Raw genomic sequence first — 22,281 nt, 5'->3', positions numbered from 1 at the left:
GTGCTCTGTTTGCTGCCACAAATAATAAAATGTCAACTGCAGAGGATGTATAGTTATTCTGTATACATATTTATTGGTGCCGGGGTTGTGTTTTACCAGGCAGCACAGTGACAGAGATGGTGTCTGAATCCTGTTGACCTCTTGAGTCAGTGACTGTGAGCTGAAACGTGTACTGACCCTCCTCTAGATCAGAGACTAGCAGAAATGCTGATCTCACATCCTAAAGATGGAGCATATGAAAACATCTCTAAATATCAAGTCCTAAATTATTATGAATTATTGTGGACTTGATCATCTTGAATCAGCACAAATTCATCAAAAAATGAGGATTAATAAATGACAACTCAGTTGTTCATCCTAGATATCCATGTTAAATTATCATCACTTTAGGTGTATTTATAGATTTTTCTTAAATTATTAAAAGTGACACAGTCTCTTTAAATTCTACAATCAAACTATTTTATGTAATTCATTACATTTATTTTACCCTTAAAGACCTAGAGGTATTTTGTGGGCACCTATTGGGCCGATATTATTATTTTTTTAAAGCAGTTTTATTTTTTTATTTTAGCAGTCAGCCTCAAGTGTCATATTATTTTAAACAGGAGAACCTGAAGCTTCAATCTGTATCATTTAAAGGTCCAGTCTAAAATATTTTTTGGTCCAAAAACATATGAACAGACAGAAAATATTCTAGAAATTTAAGAAAAACGGTTTTAAAAAATGAGGCATTTTCTAGTTATTACAAACAAAACCTCATGAAGTTTTTTTTTTTTTTTTTTTTAGAAATACATGCTATGATGTTTTATACTTTCAAAATAAATTTTGTCTACCATTCCCTGTGCAAATTATAGCATTTTATCCCAATGTTATTCTAGGTGTTTTAAGTGGAACAACTGGTACATTCTATTTACTGACAATGAAGATGCCCAAGATGTTTGCATTTTTGGTTTTCTCTAACTTATTTTAGATGTCAGCATCAAGTGTCATATATAATTTTAAACAGAAGAAGCTAAAGTTTCAATCTTTATCCTTAGAAATTCCAATTTTACATTTTTATGGCAAAAAAAGATACAATTTACAGACTTTTAGGAAAAACTACAAAAATAAATAAATAAATAAAAATATATATACATATATGTATATGTATGTAGCATTTCTACGGCTAACACAAACAAAATCTCTTGTTTCTTTAGAAAGTTATGCTAGGATGTTTTATACATCCAGCGTGCATGTTGCCACCATTCCCTAAGTAAGTTATAGCAATTTATTTCAATGTTATTCTAAGGCGTTTTTCAGTAGGTTTCCATCTGGTTTATTTACTGACAATGTATATGCCCAAATGTTTTGGGAATGAACTAAACAGAAAGATTGTTACAAAATAACAGAACACCCATTTTATTTTATTTTCTTTCTCCTTAGGAGTTTTAGAAGTGACATTGCAGTAGACAAACCGTTCCTGTCAACAACTGTAGTTAAAAAAAAAGGTCAACCTTACATTTTCCACTGGGTGAAGTAAAGATCTAATTACCTGCATGGTGACCTTTCGGGTCGGGCTGCTGGGATGGAGTGTCCAGAGGTAGCTTGTAATGGCCTGGTCATCTGTGCTTTGGTTTCCCCACAGGGTGAGGTGGTTGAGAGGCAGGGTAATGACCCGGTCTGTGCCCGCTCTGGCCAGAGGAGGCTCATCTTTTGGGATGCTGACCCTCAAGGTGGCAGTGCTGGAGTCGCTCAGCCCCTCAGAATCAGACACTGTCAGCCTAATGTAGGCCAAGCAAAAATCAGGTCAGGATGAAGTTAATGAGGTCAATACTAATTAAAAGAAAACCCAAAGGAATCATTCACTAAAGATTTCAACAGCCTCATGCCTATGTCAGTTTTGGTCTTTTTCACGGCATAATAGTTTTCATATAGAAAATAAACACTTTAAAGAGTTTATTTCAACACATTTTAGTCATTTGTGTCTGTGGATTTCTAGAACATCAAACATTTTCTCAAAATAAGTTTTTTCTCCTGCACTAAGCCATAAATATTCACTTCAGCGGTACAGACATACACACAACTTTGTTTTATGTATATAGTATGAATTCTGAAGGTTTATTTAGAGGGCTCATAGATAATTTGTCTGCTTATGAACAGCATTTTTTTCTACAAAATAAATTAATAAATGATAAAATATTTTTGGTTTTCCTGCTGCTCACAGTATTTGATTCAATTCATCTTTATTTCTATAGCCCTTTTACAATGTTGATTGTGTCAAAGCAGCTCAACATAGAAGATTATAGTGAATTGAAACAGTGTAAGTCCAGTTTTCAGAGTTAAAGTTTAGTTTAGTTCAGTTTAGTGTGGTTTAATTTCACTGCTGAAAGTCCAAACACTGAAGAGCAAATCCATCGATGTGCAGCTCCACAAATCCTGAACCATGCAAGCCAGTGGCAACAGTGGCGAGGTTTCATACATAGTTCTGTTGTGAAACTCGCGCAGGCAGATAGAGTAGGCCGTGTCCAAATTGATCCTACATCATCAACTATATGGTGCAGGTGATTGGTTGCTGCCGCCTCAGCAGCCAATGATTTTGCTCCTCAGCACTTTAAATGACTCTGTGTTGTTTTATACTATACGCACTGCGTTTTCGAAAACCCTCATATACCCCAGCTCCCCCGTGTTTAAATCTGCTATGGGGTTACATATACAGTTAGGTCTATAAATATTTGGACATTTACACAATTCTAACATTTTTGGCTTTATACACCAACACAATGGATTTGAAGTGAAAAGATGACAAGATGTGCTTTAACTGCAGACTGTCAGCTTAAATTTGAGAGCATCTACATCCTAATAAGGTGAACGGTGTAGAAATTACAACAGTTTGCATATGTGCCTCCCACTTGTTAAGAGACCAAAAGTAATTGGACAGAATAATAATCATAAATCAAACTTTCACTTTTTAATACTTGGTTGTAAATTCTTTGCAGTCAATTACAATGTCAATGAAGTCAATGAAGTCTGGAACGCATAGACATCACCAGATGCTGGGTTTTACCTTGGTGATGCTCTGCCAGGCCTCTACAGCAACTGTCTTCAGTTCCTGCTTGTTCTTGTGGCATTTACCCTTCAGTTTTGTCTTCAGCAAGTGAAATGCATGCTCAATCGGATTGAGCTCAGGGGATTGACTTAGCCATTGCATAACATAACACTTCTTTCCCCTTAAATCTCAACTTGAGAATTGACAGATAGTAACAGATATCAAATGCAAATAGCATACTTGAAATGAACTCTGGACCTTTTATCTGCTCTGTAATTGAGATAATGAGGGAATAACTTACACCTGCCCATGGAACAGCTTAATAGACAATTCTCCAATTACTTTTGGACCCTTAACAAGTAGGAAGCACATTTGCAAACTGTTATAATTCCTACAGTGTTCACCTGATTTAGATGTGCCCTCAAATTAAAACTGACAGTCTGCAGATAAAGCTGATCTTGTTCGTTTCGTTTCAGATTGTGTTGGTGTACAGAGCCAAAAATTTTAGAATTGTGTCGATGTCCAAATATTCATGGACCTAACTGTATATTATGTTTGGAACAGCAGTGTGTTAACTTTATATGCTCTGCCAAAATAATCAAAGCAGCAGCAGCAGCAGCGTAGCACATTTATTCCACCAAGACCAAACCCATCAACACTGCTAGATACATATTTATTACCATACTATATCTCAAGTTAGTTGTAATAGAGTTGTCATGACAGAACAAAATTATTAGGAGATATAAATAAAAAATCCAAAATCCCCCCTGGAAAAACCTTTAAACCTAAATAAATATATTATAAGTATAATAAGTATTTCTAATCAGTTTTTTTTTTAGTTAGAAATGTATGCAAATCAGCCCATATTTAATTTATCAATGTGTTATTACTGTGTCAAATGCCTTATTTATTTTTTGTAAAACAAAAGTCCTTACTCGAAGGTATATTCTCCAGGTAAAAGATTTTTCAGCTGCAGTACAGGTTTGTTAACAGGACCTTCAGGTGTCCAAAACGGGCCGTCCACCTTTTTCCACAGATAACTGACAATCCCTGCATCATCCATACTCTCTGGAAATGCAAATTTAGTTAAAACACATGACCTAATAGATCTATAGCAAAAAGCAGAAAAAAGGAAACAGGCCACATACCACTTCCGTTAATGATTAAGACAGAATCTTTTTTGAACAGCACATCTTGGCTCTTGGGAAGAACGACTGCTTTAGGAGGCTTGTTTATTTTCTCTGCTGTAGAATGAAAAGGAAGCCAATTCATCCACTGTGTGAGGCACATGATGCACATACTTTTTTTTTTTTTTGGTGAATAAATGATGATGCAAAGAGGGTATAGTTGTACCAGGGTGTACGGTCAAGTCCACAGAACCTTCTCCATATGCTTGATGTGCTTTCACAATCACTCTGACTGCGTAAACACCCTCTGACAGCTGGAATAAAGGATACAGAAATGCTCTCAGAAATTGAAAATAATTTAATCTACTAAATTATGGTTTTTTGTGTTTTTTATTTTTTTTAATTCAGGGAAAAACAAAATCCAAAGACAAATAATTATGAACTGTGATGCGTAGTATAGCATATACTTTTATTTTGGTTAACAAAAATTATGATTTATTATTATTATTATTATTATTATTATTATTATTATTATTATTATTATTATTATTTATCAATTTTAAATACCCAAATAAATAAAACTACAACTAATTATTATTTAGAAATTGTATGTTGTTTAATATATCTGATTTAATATCAGATATATTAAAGAAGTAATAAAAATGTCTGAATTATTATACAACACACTTATTATAATTATTAAACATTGAGAGTTCAATCTTTAAAATATAATCAAATAAAAATGTAACAATTCATATTTTTTAAGTTTAAAAATTATTTTCAATAAAACATGGAAGTGGAAATTAGTCTTACTATTCCTTGTCAAAATAAAATTAGAAATAAAAAAAACAAGTGTATTAAATGAATTAAATCTCACTTCAGAAAGTATGACAGATTTGTTGTGCTGCCCCTCCATCACCCTACGTTGTCCTTCTGGTGAGATCACAAAAGTCCACTCATATGTGTAAGGAGATTCTAGAGGAAATTTAAAATAAAAAAAAATAAATACATAATCATGACTCATCTGGAATGCATAAAATTCAGAATGTAGAAGGTCGTACCGGCAGTATCATCTGGACTAACTAAAGCTGTTAGTTTAACAGTGTTTTGGGGCAGCATGGCTTCAACAGGGCCTTCAATGGACACAGTCAGAGCTCTTACTGAACAAAGAGAGAATAACAAGACAGCCAATCAAGTCAAGTCACATCTATTTATATACAATTTTATATCACACAATAGCTTTATAGTAATAATAAACAATAAATAATGCCAAAAAAAACTTTCCTAAAAGGCAACTTTAAGACCACAGTTTTTTTTTAACAGTTTTAAGCTCAATTTAGTTAGTCAACTCAACAATTCATCTTTATTTCTATAGCGATTTTGCAATGTAGATTGTGTCAAAGCAGCTTAATATAGAAGATTATAGTAAATTGAAACAACGTTCAGTGTCTGAATAACAATGTTGATTCGGTTTGGTTATAACAGTGCAAAGTCAATCAATTATAAAACAAGTTAAAGGGATAGTTCACCCCAAAACTAAAATGTATGTCAATAATTACTCACACTTCACTTGTCACAAACATGTTTGAATTTTTCTGTTGAACACAAAAAATATATATATTTTTAAAAGGTGTATAACCTGTAACAATCGTCTTTGTTTTTCCTACTATGGACGTCAATATTTTAGATGACAAATAGGTTTCTGTCGCTGTGTTCACACAAGACACAGCATGTATAATAAATAAATGATAAATCGTGCTATTTGCACGTAAATAGACGCTTAAACATTTTGTGTTTACTCGCTTCATTTGTGTGTTAAAACCACTTCATTCGCAGCACAATAGATGTGGATTTGCGTCATGGATAGGGCTTCTGTCTGCCCGGTGACTCTAGCTTCGTTGCTAAATGGCTAACATGGATTTTATTGAGAGAATAGCTGTGTTTATGTACTTTAGAAAGGCTGAAAAACAGCGTTGATTTGATTGGAGCCGTGTCTGAGTTTACTAAATCCATTCAGAGGTGCACCCAGCTCTATAGGTTCATCAACTCCTCCAGAAACTATACCTGGATGATGGATGATGGATGATAGAGGCTTTCAGTGGTGCTTCTAACTGAGCCGAGCCCAGTTTGATGTAACTTTTGTCCAGTGTTGGCCGGAACATTTTCCCCCAGGTAACCAACAACAGGCGCTACGTCATAATCACGCCCCTACCAGAGCAAGCTCCTGATTGGTAAACTTGGTGCGAATGTCCGCTAAGTTCAAATTTTCCAACGTAAAATGTGCGATAGGCGCATCAATCACATAAACAGCTCAACTCACACCACTTCATTCGCACGTAACGCGCTGCAAAATGTCTATTCCCGCCTTTGCAGTGACTTAACATGTAAATCACTTACGCTTGATGCGTCATCAACGTCTGGTTTAAACGCAGCATGACACTATTCAAAAGAAAGTATTTTGTGTTCATCAGAAAATAAAACTCATCAAGATTTAAAACCACCTGAGAGTGAGGAAATTGTAAGAACATTTTCATTTTTGAGTGAACTATCTCTTTAAATTAAAGAAGACAAGTGGTTTTCAATTCAAGTAAGTTTAATGTTAATTCAGTTCAGTTTAAAAAACAAATATTGAAGTTGAGTCACTTTTAAAATAAGTTCAGTCAAGCTATAAGCAGCTCTACAAAATGCACAGGTGTCGTTCATTTGCTTCTAAAGGAGCTTGGATCAGTTAATATCAGCTGTCAGTGCAGTCAAACTGATGATTTTACTGAATATGAAGTGTATTTTAAACAACAAAAAAGCAAGACAATGGCAATAGGGTCCCACTTTATATTAAGTGGCTTTAACTAATATGTACTTACATAGGAATTAATAGTTTGTTACAATGTACTTATTGTGTAAATACATGTATTTACTTTGTACTTATGCTTGATTAAATACATGTATGTAATTACATCTGTAACTACCTTTTGTAATTACATTTGTAAATACACTGTTGACCATCCCTCACACCTTAACCTACCCTTAAACCTACCCATGCCACCAAACCTGTCCATAACCCAAACTCTATTCCAACTCAAAAGCACCACAAGTGTTCTCAAATACTTTATAAACACAGTAAGTACATTGTATTTATTTTTTTTATGTAAGTGCATAGTAGTTAGGGACACTTAATATAAAGTGGGACCGGCAATGACTTTAAGTTACTTTCAGTTACTAAAGTCAGCAGTGTTGGAGAAGATCTGAGGTGAGTTTTATGTTAATTTTAATGCCCTGGTCGTTCAGTTTGAGTATTTTTAGCCCTAATAACCTGACAATTGCACAATTAGCATTTAATATTTATTTAATGTGCATTATTTGCAGCACATTTCTGTATTTGCATGTGTTGTGAGAATTTGCATGTACATGTGTGGTCAAATTGATTAAGATGTTTTCTCAATTTGTTAGTGTTTTCTTTATTTACATTTGTTTAACTGTGAGCTCTCTCAGCTACTGTAGTAAAAGGGTTTTACAAAAACATTCAGGTTTTTATGTTTTTTTTTTTTGTGTGTGTGTTATTAAAAGCAGGCCCAGGCCAGATGAAAAAGTAACATAAAAGTAACACATAACTTTAATTAAAAAAAGTTACTTAGTACAGCATTTTTGCTTTTAAAGTAACTTTCCCCAATATTGCGCACAGTACCTGGCTGTTCTGAAGTCATCTGCGGTGTAGCTTCAGTGTTGGCTGGAGTGATGAATGAACCGTTGACTGCACTAAAGTTTGCGGTCTCTGTACTGAGGTCTTCCACGACTTTAGGTGCAGTAGTTGCAGACGATGTGTTCTGTGGCTCTTCTTCAACCTTTAATGATAAAAGTGTTTTCATACTCATGTCTACAGATTTCACACAACAGATGAGACATAAAACTGACTGATTAAGCGCTTAGCCAGAGTGGGAGAACATTTAAGACACCATGTTTCCTAATGACGCCACAGCATTAAAATAGAATCGTGACATTTCAAGCAATGATAATGAACTGGCAGCTATCAGTAAGAGCAATGCCGGTCTTGATTACTGTGCCATGGTTACAAATGGATTCTTCAATGTTATTATTTTACTTAAATTAATAATTATAATAGTCACAGATTACAATAAGGTTTCATTAGTTAATGTTATAATTAAATTATTATAATTATAAACAATACTAGTACAGCATTTATTATTCATAGTTCAGCATTTAATAATGCATTATTAAATCCAAATTTAATGCTAGTTAACACTAGTTAATGCACTGTGAGTTAACATAAACAGACAATAAACAACAGTATTTTCATTAAGTAATGTTAACATGAACAAATACTGTAATAAATGTATTGTCCATAGTGTGTTAAAGCTTAATAACAGTGAGTAGTGGCACAGTGGGTAGCATGATCACCTCACAGCAAGAAGGTTGCTGGTTCGAGCCCCGGTTGGGTCAGTTGACATATCTGTGTGGTGTTTGCATGTTCTCCCCATGTAGGTGTGGGTTTCCTCCGGGTGCTCCGGTTTACCCCACAGTCCAAAGACATGCGCTAAAGGTGAATTGGGTAAGCTAAATTGGCCGTAGTGTATGTGTGTGAATGTATGGCTGTTTCCCTGTGATGGGTTGCAGCTGGAACGGCATCTGCTACGTAAAACAAATGCTGGATAAGTTGGTGGTTCATTCCGCTGACAACCTACAATTTATAACCTTCATTCTGCTGTGACGACCTTTACAATATATAAATACAAAATCAGGCAGGCAGTCACTGCTACCATCAGACCCCAAGCGTTGCTCAAGCACTGGTAATATATTTAATTACATTAAATGTTAGCTTTTAAAAATAAGATAATGCAAAAGGTGTTTGTTTCAATTTGCCAATTTTTTTTTTTTTGAGGATACCATTTCCCCTTTATTTTGAGCCAGGACAAACCATGAATACATAATACATGCATACCACTTGATTTTTGATGTTTATTGGTTCAATATATTTTTTTGTATTATTTTGTAAACTGTTGATCTGATTACTTCAAAGTGTAAAATTCAATGTCAAATGTGCCATTTTTTCAGAAATACTTTTTTTAATATTTAGACCAGGGGTCACCAACCCTGTTCCTGGAGAGCTACCTTACTGCAAAATTCAGTCCCAACCCTGATCAAACACACCTGAACTAATTAATAGTACCTAAAGCAGCACTTGATAATTACAAACAGGTGTGTTTGGTCAGGGTTGCAACTGAAATGTGCAGGAAGGTCGCTCTCCAGGAACAGGGTTGGTGACCCCTGATTTAGACCATAGCTTTAAGTTCAGAGGGCTTTTGCACTATATACTGTTTTACATTATACTGTCACTTTATCATAATTATCATGTTTACAAGCCTTTTGCACTATTTACTGTTTTACATTATACTGCATTTTTTGCACTATATACTGTTTTACATCTGAACTCTGGTTTGAACTCCTTGCCATATGCCCTTAAGTGTAAATGTATTGTTTACAAATGTTTATTTTTTACCAATATTTTTAGATTACATTTTATGCATAATTGTATTTATTGTAATTTCTTTTTAAAATTCAACTTTTGTATTAATATTGTATGTTAGGCTAGGGTCTGAGAGTTACGCAATTTTGATTCTCTGTATGTTCTGCACATGTGGTTGAATAGACAATAAAGCTGACTTTGATTTTGAGAATAGATAAGAAATCAACATTAAGTGGAATCGCTTGACTAAATTTCAAAAAATAAATAAATAAAAATAAATAAATAAATATATATATATATATATATATATATATATATATATATATATATATATATATATATATATATATTTATATGTGTATATATATATATATATATATATATATATATATATATATATATATATTTATATGTGTATATATATATATATATATATATATATATATATATATATATATATATATATATATATATATATATATATATATATATATATATATATTCATAGCTGTAATACAGAAAACATATTTCTTAATGTTAAATCCAATTTATTTTTAGAATTATTTCATAAAAGCTTGCTTTTAAAAAGTTATCAACGGTAAAATTTTCAATAACTTTAAATGCATCCTTGCTGAATAAAAGCAGTACTAACTTCTTTTATCTGTTTTCATTATCTTAAAAAAAATCTCACCTTAATGTCAAATACAGTGGTTGATGGTACCGTAACATTAGATTCTGCTTCAATAATGGTTGATCTGCTTTCATTTCTCTCTTCTGAAAGATGACTTGGGGTAATGGTGCTACTTTCAACAGGGCCCTGAACAGTTGTCAATCTTTTACTGCCTCTCTCCGTCTCTGATTGGTTGAATTCCTCTTTTCTTTGAACAGGTGGCCAATCATAAAGCCCAGTTTGCTCTTCTTGCTCTACCGCTTTTAGGTCTATGTCTTCAGCTCTTTTGTCTTCCAAACTTCGAAAACTCTCTGCATACTCAGGCTCAGGGTTGTCCGAATCCTGAATCCCTTCAAGCAGAGCGAGATCCTTCATGGGATCCTCGGATCCCCGGTGTCTGGCCAGAGGCTGCCAATGGTTTGGGAAAGACTCTCCTCGAACCAGGGACTGCAGGACAAGTGTTTGTGGGGGCCCACGTTGCAGGAAGGCCAGGTAAGAGTCTGTACCAGGTCTCTTCTTCGGCTGGCAGTTTTCTGTGTGCTGACAACTGAGCACATAGCATCGGTGCTCAAAAAACCAGGCCAGGTCACAGCCCGGGAGATCACAGCAGGCCCCGGCACACTGAGCCAGGGACGACACATCCGGGACACGTAAAATACTGCTGCTCCTCAGCTCCGGAGACACCACGCTTTCAGAGTAGGTTGCGGCCTGCCAGCACTGTCCTGATACTGAATGGGCCACAAATAAACAAATATGTGATGCTTTTGACAGCCAAATGCATGGCAAGATTTGCTAAATGTCTGGCAGAACAAGATGTAAGTTCAAATCTATGTTATGGAAATCACATACACTGTAGCTACACTTTAGTTTTTTCAGTCTTTCATGTCCTCAAAAGTTCAAATTAAATAGCAGCTTGATAAATAAAGCATTAAGCATAATCTCTTCACCGCACAATTGCATGAATTATTTAAAAGAAAAAAATCAGTGTCTGACAGAATTCACTCGTTGTTACATGTTTTAACCTTATAAAGTCTACATTATGTTTGATACATACACTTTAAATATTCAAAATGAGGGGTTTTCTATCTTACAGACACCATAGGTGAAAATATGATATGATGTGAGAGACCACTGTCCTAAAATCTAAATGGCCATTATGTAGTTTATTTTTTATATAAAGACACAAATACAGTGAAAAGATGTATTATAGATGGGTCTAATAAACATTTTTGAAAATAATAAACTATGCAATACTATACTTAATGTAATACTGTATTTAATTATATTTAATAATATTTAAATAATTTACTCATTATACTTGTGTACTTATTTGCATTTCTTTACATATTTTCTGTAACACATTGTTTACATATTTAAAATGACTAATTTCATTTAAAAATGCATTTTGGATATATTTTAATATTATTTTGCATGAATTATTTAGATTACTTTTAATATTTTGTGATTAAACAGAAAATGGGGGAAAAAAATAAACAGGGGGGCTAATAATTCTGACTATAACTGTCTTTTAATATAAATTATTTTTATATACCAAGCACATCCCTGCAGCATCAGCCTATTTAGATGAATAATGCAGAATTTTATACTTGCCTCTGATACATAAGAGTATCAAAAGTGAAAGAACTGGTAAGAAGTTCATGATGCCACTGCCGCCTTTTCACAGCGATGGTTTCTAACAGACATTACTTCTTCAAACCCTTTGGGAAGACATCAAAAATGTATAATAAATTACAACAGAACACCGATCAATAAACAATAATTTAACGCAACTATAAATTCAATTAATGGCAGACCCTTTTTGTGAGCCTTTTTTATCCCTCAGACAGCCACAACTGTAGTATACATATCTCTGGGGTAATGTTACATGTTCTTGTTAAATAACGTTACATTATATTGTCTCCATTATCATTCGTAATCACAGCTGTCATTATTTATTTTAATTTTTTTACGAGCAAATCCCATAACACAATGAAGCTAAACAGAGAGAAACGGCAAGCCCGAGGCTATTGTTGTTATTGTATAGTTTTAGCTGTAGCCTACAGTACCAGAGGGATGTGACGCTCTTATTCAAGCATCTGTTTCCATGATATCGAGGATCTGCTTCCGTGCTGCTACTCCATGGCGAATTCGTGCTGGACACAAGCTGATGGAGTAAACTAAAGCTGTGGTGAAGAGCTGATATTGCGGCAATGATCTTGTAATGAAAGCTCTGATATAGCTGGAAAGATGCTGAGGTGTGTGTGTGTTTGTCTGCGGGAGGGAGTGTCAGCAGATAAAGACAGAGACGAGCAGCAGGGCGGAGGGAAACACGTGACGTGGTCTCTGTGATGTTGCAGAAACACACACATCGCATGCCTGATTTGGTGTGTGTGTGTGTGTGTGTGTGTGTGTGTGTGTGTGTGTGTGTGTGTGTGTGTATATATATATATATATATATATATATATATATATATATATATATATATATATATATATATATATATATATATATATATATATATATTTGTGTGTGTATGTGTGTGTGTGTGTGTGTGTGTGTGTATATATATATATATATATATATATATATATATATATATATATATATATATATATATATATATATATATATATATATATATACACACACACACACACACACACACACACACCAAATCAAATATATATATATATATATATATATATATATATATATATATATATATATATATATATATATATATATATATATATATATATATATATATATATACCACATCATATTAACATTATTGATATTACATTTTACTTATATGTTTCACCACGTAGTCAGTAGCAGTTTTTAATTACAGCAGGCGTGTTTGGATAATTTCCAATTAAATGTTGACATTGGCTACCCGCAGTTGCTCAGAAGGGAAACCCGAGTACCAACCTCTGACGTCACGCACTAGAAGAAATCGAAACTTAAATTATCTGCTGGCCTATGGAAAGGTAGAAGAGTCCGTCAGTTTACTCTTGAGGCTTGGAGACAAGAACAGCTGTCTGTAAGTATGATATATTTTCTGCTGTATATTCCGCAAGTCTTAAATTAATGTTATTGAAATTCTCGTAGTCAGTGTTCATTAGGAAGTTTAAGCTATCCTGTATTTATCAGTTTGTATCTTCAAAAACCTTGTGCTAAAACAGCTGTAACAGTATAGAAACCAACTGTTTACCAGTTGTATAACCACAACAGTACTATAAATGTCACGGTTTAAGCTTTAAATAGCAAAAAAATACAATTACAATTTTCCTGTAATTACAATTTTTTATCCACAAACCCATTTTGTTCTGGTTTTATTTCTTGTAAAATGGTTGGTGTCTGCTTACTTTATCTAACCCACAACATGATTTTTATATTGTTAACAGGCATGTTGAACATCATTATTACTGTGCCAAATGAGCTAACTTTGTTTTTCATAAACATAGTGAATGAACTTGTTTTTGTCAGGTTTAACTTGACTGCATAGGAAGAACCAAACCCTAGAAGAGAATCTGAACACAAAGAACAATACATTGACATCATCCAAATGGATAACCCATCCTGTGTACAAAGGTAAAATGTTCAGTATTTTCAAGATTCGTTTGTATTATCTGTTTTTTTCTAAAATGTTTATATATATATATATATATATATATATATATATATATATATATATATATATATATATATATATATATATAAAGAAAAGAATAAAAATGAGGTCTAATAATTTTGTCTTTTGTTCTGTATGCAAAACAAATGACATCATGACATTCTGTTATATTCTGATATAGTCATACCTGCTCGGAAGCTCCTCCTTTGGGTTGTAATGGCACCGATCCATGTCTTGTGGATACCAAAGTTGAGAAGAAAACTGTGAAGAATAAAAAAAAGAATAAAAGGAAAAAAAGCGCTTCATGCCAAGTAAAAACGGGCAGTGAATACACTCAGGTCGCTGTTGAAGAGCAATCATCAGCCTCAGAGAACCTTCCTGGAAACCACAAAAATAAGCCTGCAGGATCAAAACATGAAAAGAACAACCAAAAAAGAAAAAGTCAGTCAATTTCACCTGTAAGAACTCCTGCAATCCCAAGTCCACAAAAACCATTAACTAAGCCTACCTGCGACCAGTCAACCCAGACAGAGTCTCTCCAATGTCAATCCATCCAAACTCAGTCAACGCAAACCCCTCCCATCCAGGGTATGCATACAACATCAACAGAAACCAAGTGCACCCAGACAATCCAGTCCAGTTTTTCTTTACACCAGGCATACTGGGGAAAATCATTCACTGATCAGTCTGCTGATGAGCAGAAAACCCAGGCCAGCGCAAGAAGCAATCATCTGACAGTGTTATCATGGAATATAGATGGTCTGGATGATGAGAATGTGCGTGACCGGGTCAAAGGTCTGTTGTCACACCTTGGAAAGTAAATGTTACAGTACTCTCTATTTGTAATTTTATTTTTAGGATGCAGAACTTTTCACACCAATGTGGATAGATTAAATAGATACTATGGATAGATTTCTTGTTTAGATATCTAAAAGATGACTTTAGAGTGAGTTTAGGCAGTTGGAAAATAATGGGATACTTCTCAGGTTGCATAAAAATAATAGTATTTACTAGGGCTGGGCGATATGGCAAAAATACAATCTCAATAATTATTTTCCATATTGAAAGATAACAACATATATTTCAATATAAGTTGTTAATACTTCCAGATGTAACAGATTATTCCAACAGTAACTGATGCCACAAAAATTAGAGGGTCTATTAAATGGCATAACATTTTTTTTTTCGGCCAAAAAATTTTCGGTACATCTCTAAAATCAACACACTTCTAGATTCACATTGTTGCACCTTTCTGCTGTGTAATTGGCTCATAGATCAATATATAAAAGTCCAGATCTTATCACTGTTATTGACATAAATTTTATCGCAATTCGATTTAATATCGTTTATTGGCCCTGCCCTAGTATTTACTCATAAGTTCACTTGAACTTGATCCAGTTGTATATGTGTTTCTTCTGATAAAAACAAAAATAGTTTTACTGTATCTAAGACTATATATATATATATATATATATATATATATATATATATATATATATATATATATATATATATATTTATTTATTTATTTATTTATTTATTTATTTATTTATTTATTTATATACACATATATATAAAGGGTCATTTATACATACATACATACGGTCATTTATAAGGTCATAGAATTTTGCCATTTTCCAGGCCTGGAAAAGTTTTGGAAAAACAGAAAACCCCACAAAGTTTTGGAAAAGTCATGGAAATTAGTATAGCAAATATCTGTATATTTGAATTAGGGCTGCGGGATGTTGGAAATATCTGGCATTACGGTGTTTTGTATATCTGCAATGGGAATACAACTTCACCAGATGATTTAACAGGGTTAATTGGATTGATTGGGGGGATTTTGCAGAGAAGTAAATCTTGAATAATATATAACAAATAAATTACAAGCATAGAAAAATAAAATATATTAAAGATAAAAGTGAATTTTAGTTTTCAGGTATTCACTATTCAGGTACAGATATTAAATAATCAACACTGCATAGTCTTCGTTGTATATTATTTAATCTTTATTAAAGTTACAAAACATTTCTTGTGGTCGGATGATTTAAAAATTTGAAATATAGAAATGTTCACATAGTCAGGCCTTAAAGGGACAGTTCATTCAAAAATTAAAATGTACTCCCTATTTACTCACACTTGTTTCAATACTATAGGAGTTATTAAATTATATTCTTTTTGTGTTCATTAAAAAAAATAGATAACTCATAAATGTTTAAAACAAAGTGAAGGGTGTAATGAAAATGTAAATTTTTGGATGAACCATCTCTTTAAAATTGCATGCAGACGCTAAACTTTTACTCCGTTATGATTAAACTCTATATTAAACTATAATCCCAACATTGCATATGCTGCGATGTGACTATTGCGGATGCACACATTGTAATGTTGATGTTGAAATGATATATTATGCAGCCCTAACTTGAATATAGGTTAGTTCCCTTTACTTCTTTTCTGTCCTTGGACAAAAACTTGCTCTCACATTGTGAGTGCTGTGTAAGCATTATCAAAATCAACATAAAAACAAATTTAAACAAAATTGATTGTTGCATGTTCTATGATATTCTGTAATACATTTAAACAGCTTTGTTCTTCTTAATATGTATCATGTTTATGTAGACATTACATGAAACATTACTTAATGAAAATGTACTTGATAGTTCTGGAAAAGTCATGGAATATTAGTAGGAAAAATTTGTATGAACCCTGTATACATTTAAATATATCCTCTCTGTCATTGGGGTTGGACTATCCGTATATATGACAAAACTCATACTATTTTTTATGCACTAATAGAGATGTACAAATAAATAAATCAATGCTTTGAACTAAGAAACAGATGACTTTGCATAGAAAATGCTGAAATATTTTAACAGTAATAACATTGATTTGAACGTCTCAATGTATATAAAGATAATCTAAGTCTCGAATTAATGAACTACTAAATTGTTATTTTAATGCAGGTACCGTGCAGATGTTGTGCTACTGCAAGAGCTGGTACCTCCTTGTGTGAAGATTTTAAAGAATGTTATTAAAGATGATCAATTTCTGGAAGGTATGTCAAAGATCGCATACAAACCCAATAAACAAATATCATTTCTAGTTTGAGAACCGTTTCTGGTTTCAGGCAGTGAAGATGGCTACTTCTGTGGGATTTTGCTCAGAAAGGAGAGAGTGCAGTGCATTCAAAGCAACATTGTGAAGTATCCCACCACAGAGCAGGGAAGGAACCTGCTAATAGCAAACGTAAGAGCCTTAGTCTTAGTTATACATCATTCAAAAACTTAAGCTTCCCATTTCTGCAATACATCTGCATGTTTGTTTAGGTGAGCTTTTCAGGCCATCCTCTGTGCATTATGACATCTCATCTGGAGAGCTGTAAGACAGGCTCTCAAGAACGCTTAAATCAGCTGTGGAGGGTTTGGAAATGGATGAAGGAGACCCCAGAGGACCACACCGTTATATTTGGAGGAGATACCAACCTTAGAGATTGGGAGGTTGTGTATGATGATAACATGTTCCCAATGATAACCCATGTGTCTTATTATATAAATGTTCTTAATAATAATATCTGGCATGTGGTTTTGTCTTTATGTATTTGATGACAGGTAAAGAAGCTTGGGGGGTTGCCGGATGGTATCTCTGATGTGTGGGAGATGCTGGGACAACCAGAGGAAAGCAGATACACTTGGGACACATCCATCAATGATAACAATGATATCCCAAATCCTATACGCCTGCGATTTGATCGACTTTTCCTTAAAGGAGCTGCAAATGGTGCACAGCTACGGCCAGAAAGCATGACGCTGATTGGCCTGGAGAAGCTGAAGTGTGACTATTTCATCAGTGATCACTGGGGTATCCTTTGTACTTTCAAATATGGGGAATCAGAAGAACAGTGTGTCACTGACTGATTCATGATTATATAACATGGATCAAAACCATATGCTTTTCAAACAAATCACTATTGACAAATGAACTCTGGACTAGTGCCAACATGTTCAATTAGTCATAAATTGCTGGGAGATTAACTACTGTATATTCCTTCACTGATGAGTCAAAACGTTGCAACCAGCCAAGAGTAAAGTAAATATTGCTGATGATATCCAAATGAGGCCAGATTTTAGGGTCATTCAGAATCAGTATGCTGGATGCAAGAGATATGAACTGGAATGAAGTCTTGTGGTAGTGGTAATAAACTTGCAACAATGGTCAGAGGAGGGACAAACTATAATCTAGTGGCAAGATATTGAGCACACACAAGCACTGGACTTGGGTTGTCTACATTATGAAAATTGCTGGGTTGTTTTATTGCAATATTGGATTAAATATGGAGATAACCAAGTGTTAAAGGCGGTTCATTCCACTGTGGCGACTCCTGATTAATAAAGGAACTAAGTCGAAAAGAAAATGAATGAATGAACAGTGTTAATGTTTATAAATAAATTTTAAATTACATTTTTTTAATCCCACTATTGGGTTTGTCCATTGACCCAGTGTTGTGTTAAAACAACCCAGCGTTTTTGAAGTGTGGTCCAATCCCAGCAGGCACAGTACGTCATCATGACGTCAATACCCCAACGTTGTGGGACGTTACATTTTGTTTGGAAATAAAAATTGGGTCAGAACCCAATGCCAGGCAATGTCAATGTCCAAAATCAACCTAAAGTCAACCCAATATCAACGTCTAATGATGTTATAGCTTGTGTAAACGTTACCGCTATTATGTCTAGCAAACATGGTATTTTGGTTGCCATATCTCACGAATAAATGTCAGTATTTGATGTCAATATGATGTTGGTTTAAGATGTTGGCTTGTTGCTTGATTTTGGTCACTTTCCAACACAACCTAAAATCAGCCAAATATCAAAGTCATTTGACAACATTATTGGTCATAAAAGTTACATTGTCCTTAGACGCTGGCTGGACATAGAATTTTGGAAACCTGACCTGATATCACAACCTAAATCTAACTTAATGTCTTATGACATTGTGTGCTGGGATGAGTCACATTGTCTTTTACACAACATAGACTGTAAAAAATAAAGGAAGAACCAAATGGGAGTTCCACACTGATGCCATAGAAAACACTTTTTTTTTGTCTCTCTCAAGGAACCATTTTTCCATTTTAGCAATTTTAGAAAAATAAAAACTTTTTCTAGTCATTTTACTCCAGTAATTCAGTGAATATGTCATTATGTCTTGGCTACAAATTTCCAGTATTTGTAAGCCATGTAATATAATTAATTAATCAAACACACAATGACCATTATGATCATTAAACGGCCTATTCTGAACAAAATCTAATCACCAAAGAAAAGCAACCAAATCAATCTATGCACATGAGTGAGCCTTTTTAAAATAATTGAAACTCGATAAGAGATTAAATTTTTCAGTTATTTTTAGAGTGCCTTAAACTTTGTGTGGTTACCTTTAAGGATCCCTTATTCAAAGAGCAAAGACACATTAATTACCCATGAAGCACCTTTTATTTATTTTTAATCAATCAAGCTTTTCTTTTATATACAAATATTGCAAATAAAATGCATAACATTAAAAAAATTACAAATCACTATGCCCACACAGAATCTGCGTGTGCAGAATTCCGCAGATTTTTAGCCCATCATTGATTGTTTATTTATTTGTGTAAGTGTGTGTAATTGTATATTTATCCAGTTTTTTTAATTAATTTCAGTATAATTATTGACATATGAAAATGTTTATATAATTTATTCACATTACAGTTTGTAAAATCATATTTTCTGTCTTTTAGTAGATATATTATTTAGAAGACATGATTTGTTTACCAAAAAAGTGAAACGAATTGGAATTGCATTATAAACATTAAATACAAGTTAAAAAGGTATTACTTTTTAGTTCATAGATTCAGTTTTTAGTTGTGATACTCCCAAAATCATTCCACATAAATCCAAAGATTTTTAACTAAATTCTGTGCAGAAACAGCAAAAAAATGTCCTCAGATTCCGTCTGGCCCAACATATCACTTACCCCAACTTTTATGAAAAAGCCTTAGTTAAAAGAGCTTTCTTCATAACATTGGTCAACGAAAATGATTTGGTAAAATCTAGAATTTTTTAAAAGATATAAGTGGCATATAAAAATTGCAGCTAAAAAGTTACATTGTGATAAATAACCTATCATGTGACCGCCAGGCCTAGATTCCTCTGTCTGCAGATGTTAACTAAAAAGAGGTAACATCTGCATAGTCTTCGCTAAAAACCATTACCACCACGTTTTCGCTTCTCCACTAGAGGGAGCTCAAATCACAGCATATGATTCTTACAGTAGTTATGCTGTGACTTGGAAATATCAACCACAAACACATAACATCTATTTATTCTGTTTATTAATTTAAACACAATATTCTGCGTTTGGAAAAAGAGTTGGCAATTTTAGGAACATACTTCAATGGAAATATGATTGCATGAATAAATCATACATTTTAAGTTGCTTATTATAATACTACACATACTAATTTAATAATTTGTTTGGGTAAGCTTATTTGTTTTGTTTTAATTTATTGCATAAGTCTGAATTAAATCAGGTTAATATGGTTGATTATATAATATGCTGTTCTAGTTATTGTAGAACTTTAAACTGGAACCGTAAACCATTGCTTTTTTTGGAGAAATGATTTAAAGTATAGTCTGTCTCCTATTTAAGCTTATCAAAATTGAAATATGCCAATGCGTGCAAATTTAGAAAGGTGGTAGAATTTTTTTTATTCTTTGACATTGGCAGAAATGTTGGATTAACGTTTACCAGGACACTCCTCATCATAACCATCTGGCTTTACCGTAGGAATTTACTGTACACAGAACGTGCCTTGAATCTACAGCACGGCATCTGTTTCTTCATTTTCTACCCATCATGTTTGTCTGAAAACTCATTATCTATTGTTTCTCCCAACATTATCTCGCATAATTGAATGCTTGCATCAGTAAACAGAACTTTGTCAGAATTTTATGCTTAAGGCAAAAACCTTGAATAAAGCCTTAAAAAAAAACCGGCCTTTAAAATGCATGACGATGTCATTAATCAAACCTTTGCGCAGTAAATGGATCAATGTTCTGTCATGCTAATCTATTCCCTTCATTCCAATATATCACAGATTAAGATGAATTAATTGCCATATCATCTGAGTATAAAGCATTTAATCTAATTTTAAATGTTGAAGTATTCTTCTGTCAGCCTAAGTAGAAGCCATTAATTTAATAAAGACCATCATGAAGGTTGTGAAAGATCATTCCTTGCCACTGTTATAAGGAAACCTTTCGTCATTTTTACTACAATGAACTAAAAATAGCTGTTGCCTTAATTATTCTAGAATTCTAAGTTTTCCAAATGTTATGCTATATTTTTAATTGAGTCATACCATATGTTTGTTTGAAGGTAGGTTGAGTGCAGATTTTAATTGCATTTGCATCACTGTTAGAAAAATTAGGTCACACTTTATTTTGATGGTCCGTTTGGTAAATTTAAGTTACATTGCATCTACAGTGCTTTCACAAAAGTATTCATAGCACTTTACTTTTTCCACATATTTTATGTTACAGCCTTATTCCAAAATGGATTAAATTCTTGTAATTCCTCAAAATTCTACACACACAAAAAAAGTTTTTTTTTAAGTTGCAAAATTTATTAAAAATAAAAAGACCTAAAAAAATCACATATACATAAGTATTCACGGCTTTTGTTATGAATCTCTAAATTGATGATTCCACAGATCATCATCCACAGATGATGTGAGAGGATTTTTTGTCTCCAGGTGCACACCAGTAATATTTTTGTAAAGCCATTTATATAAATGTGTCTTAAATAGGCTTATTTAACTAAGGCCTAGTCCTGGCTTAATCTAAGGCCTGTTTGTGAAACTGGGCCTTTGGGTTTAGTTAAACAATTACATAATCACTGACCTAAAAGCAATCAATAGTGTTTTCAGAAGCAACCAAACACGCACTGTGCCCATGTAGTTTTAACTTTTATCTCTTTTGTGGAACCCCATTGCTTTGCATCAAAAGAACAACAGCAAACTGACTGCACTAGAAGATATGTCTCTATGCAAATATATATGCAGGGCAAACATATTTGATTCCAAATCATTAACAATGTTAATTTGTTTTGTGGTATTTAGGTGTTAGTAATAATAAAAAGGTGTAATAATGCTTTATACATTGATATTATGCCTCTGTTAATATCACTAGTGTGAAAAGGAACAAAAGTTGTTGATGTTGTACTGCTCAAAAGGTTTATTTTATACCTATTGACCTTATTCTGAAATGCGGAAGTGCGCCTGTTTTCGCGATTGTCTTAGAACTTCCGAT

General features: G+C 33.4%; 2 protein-coding genes across 14 annotated transcripts in view; one reads left to right on the top strand and one right to left on the bottom strand.

The window, feature by feature from the left end:
* The window catches only part of kiaa0319 (KIAA0319), a 164,656-nt gene that overhangs the window by 13,203 nt on the left and 129,172 nt on the right, over positions 1–22,281 (bottom strand). For 5 of the 13 annotated variants that reach the window (XR_015511807.1, XR_015511811.1, XM_087287553.1 and 2 more), the window contains 12 exons: positions 14,124–14,197; positions 11,913–12,019; positions 10,323–11,029; positions 7,835–7,991; positions 5,214–5,312; positions 5,030–5,127; positions 4,379–4,466; positions 4,174–4,269; positions 3,961–4,093; positions 1,532–1,760; positions 97–220; positions 1–12 (listed from right to left, as the gene is read on the bottom strand). The exon at positions 1–12 is cut by the window's left edge and continues 118 nt beyond it. Coding sequence is in view for 7 of the 13 variants with exons in the window: in XM_087287553.1 (XP_087143679.1) it covers positions 1–12; positions 97–220; positions 1,532–1,760; positions 3,961–4,093; positions 4,174–4,269; positions 4,379–4,466; positions 5,030–5,127; positions 5,214–5,312; positions 7,835–7,991; positions 10,323–11,029; positions 11,913–11,961 (1,792 nt within the window). In the remaining 6 variants the exon portion in view is untranslated. Of the gene's footprint in view, positions 13–96; positions 221–1,531; positions 1,761–3,960; positions 4,094–4,173; positions 4,270–4,378; positions 4,467–5,029; positions 5,128–5,213; positions 5,313–7,834; positions 7,992–10,322; positions 11,030–11,912; positions 12,020–12,367; positions 12,590–13,151; positions 13,249–14,123; positions 14,336–14,444; positions 14,483–22,281 lie in introns of those variants that run through there. The other 8 variants (XR_015511808.1, XM_087287547.1, XM_087287550.1 and 5 more) reach the window with 4 other exon arrangements.
* On the top strand, positions 13,308–21,203 carry tdp2a (tyrosyl-DNA phosphodiesterase 2a). Its single transcript, XM_087287560.1, has 7 exons — positions 13,308–13,345; positions 13,792–13,896; positions 14,118–14,753; positions 16,900–16,991; positions 17,064–17,182; positions 17,263–17,433; positions 17,545–21,203. Exons 2-7 carry the CDS (start codon positions 13,871–13,873, stop codon positions 17,848–17,850), a joined length of 1,350 nt encoding a protein of 449 aa, XP_087143686.1. The 5' UTR covers positions 13,308–13,345; positions 13,792–13,870; the 3' UTR covers positions 17,851–21,203.

The sequence above is a fragment of the Danio rerio genome, chromosome 16 (assembly GCF_052040795.2).
Source record: "Danio rerio strain M-AB ecotype USA chromosome 16, GRCz13ab, whole genome shotgun sequence".
NCBI lineage: Eukaryota > Metazoa > Chordata > Actinopteri > Cypriniformes > Danionidae > Danio > Danio rerio.
Note: the sequence above shows the minus strand (reverse complement) of the source record. Positions and strands in the feature narration are given on the sequence as shown.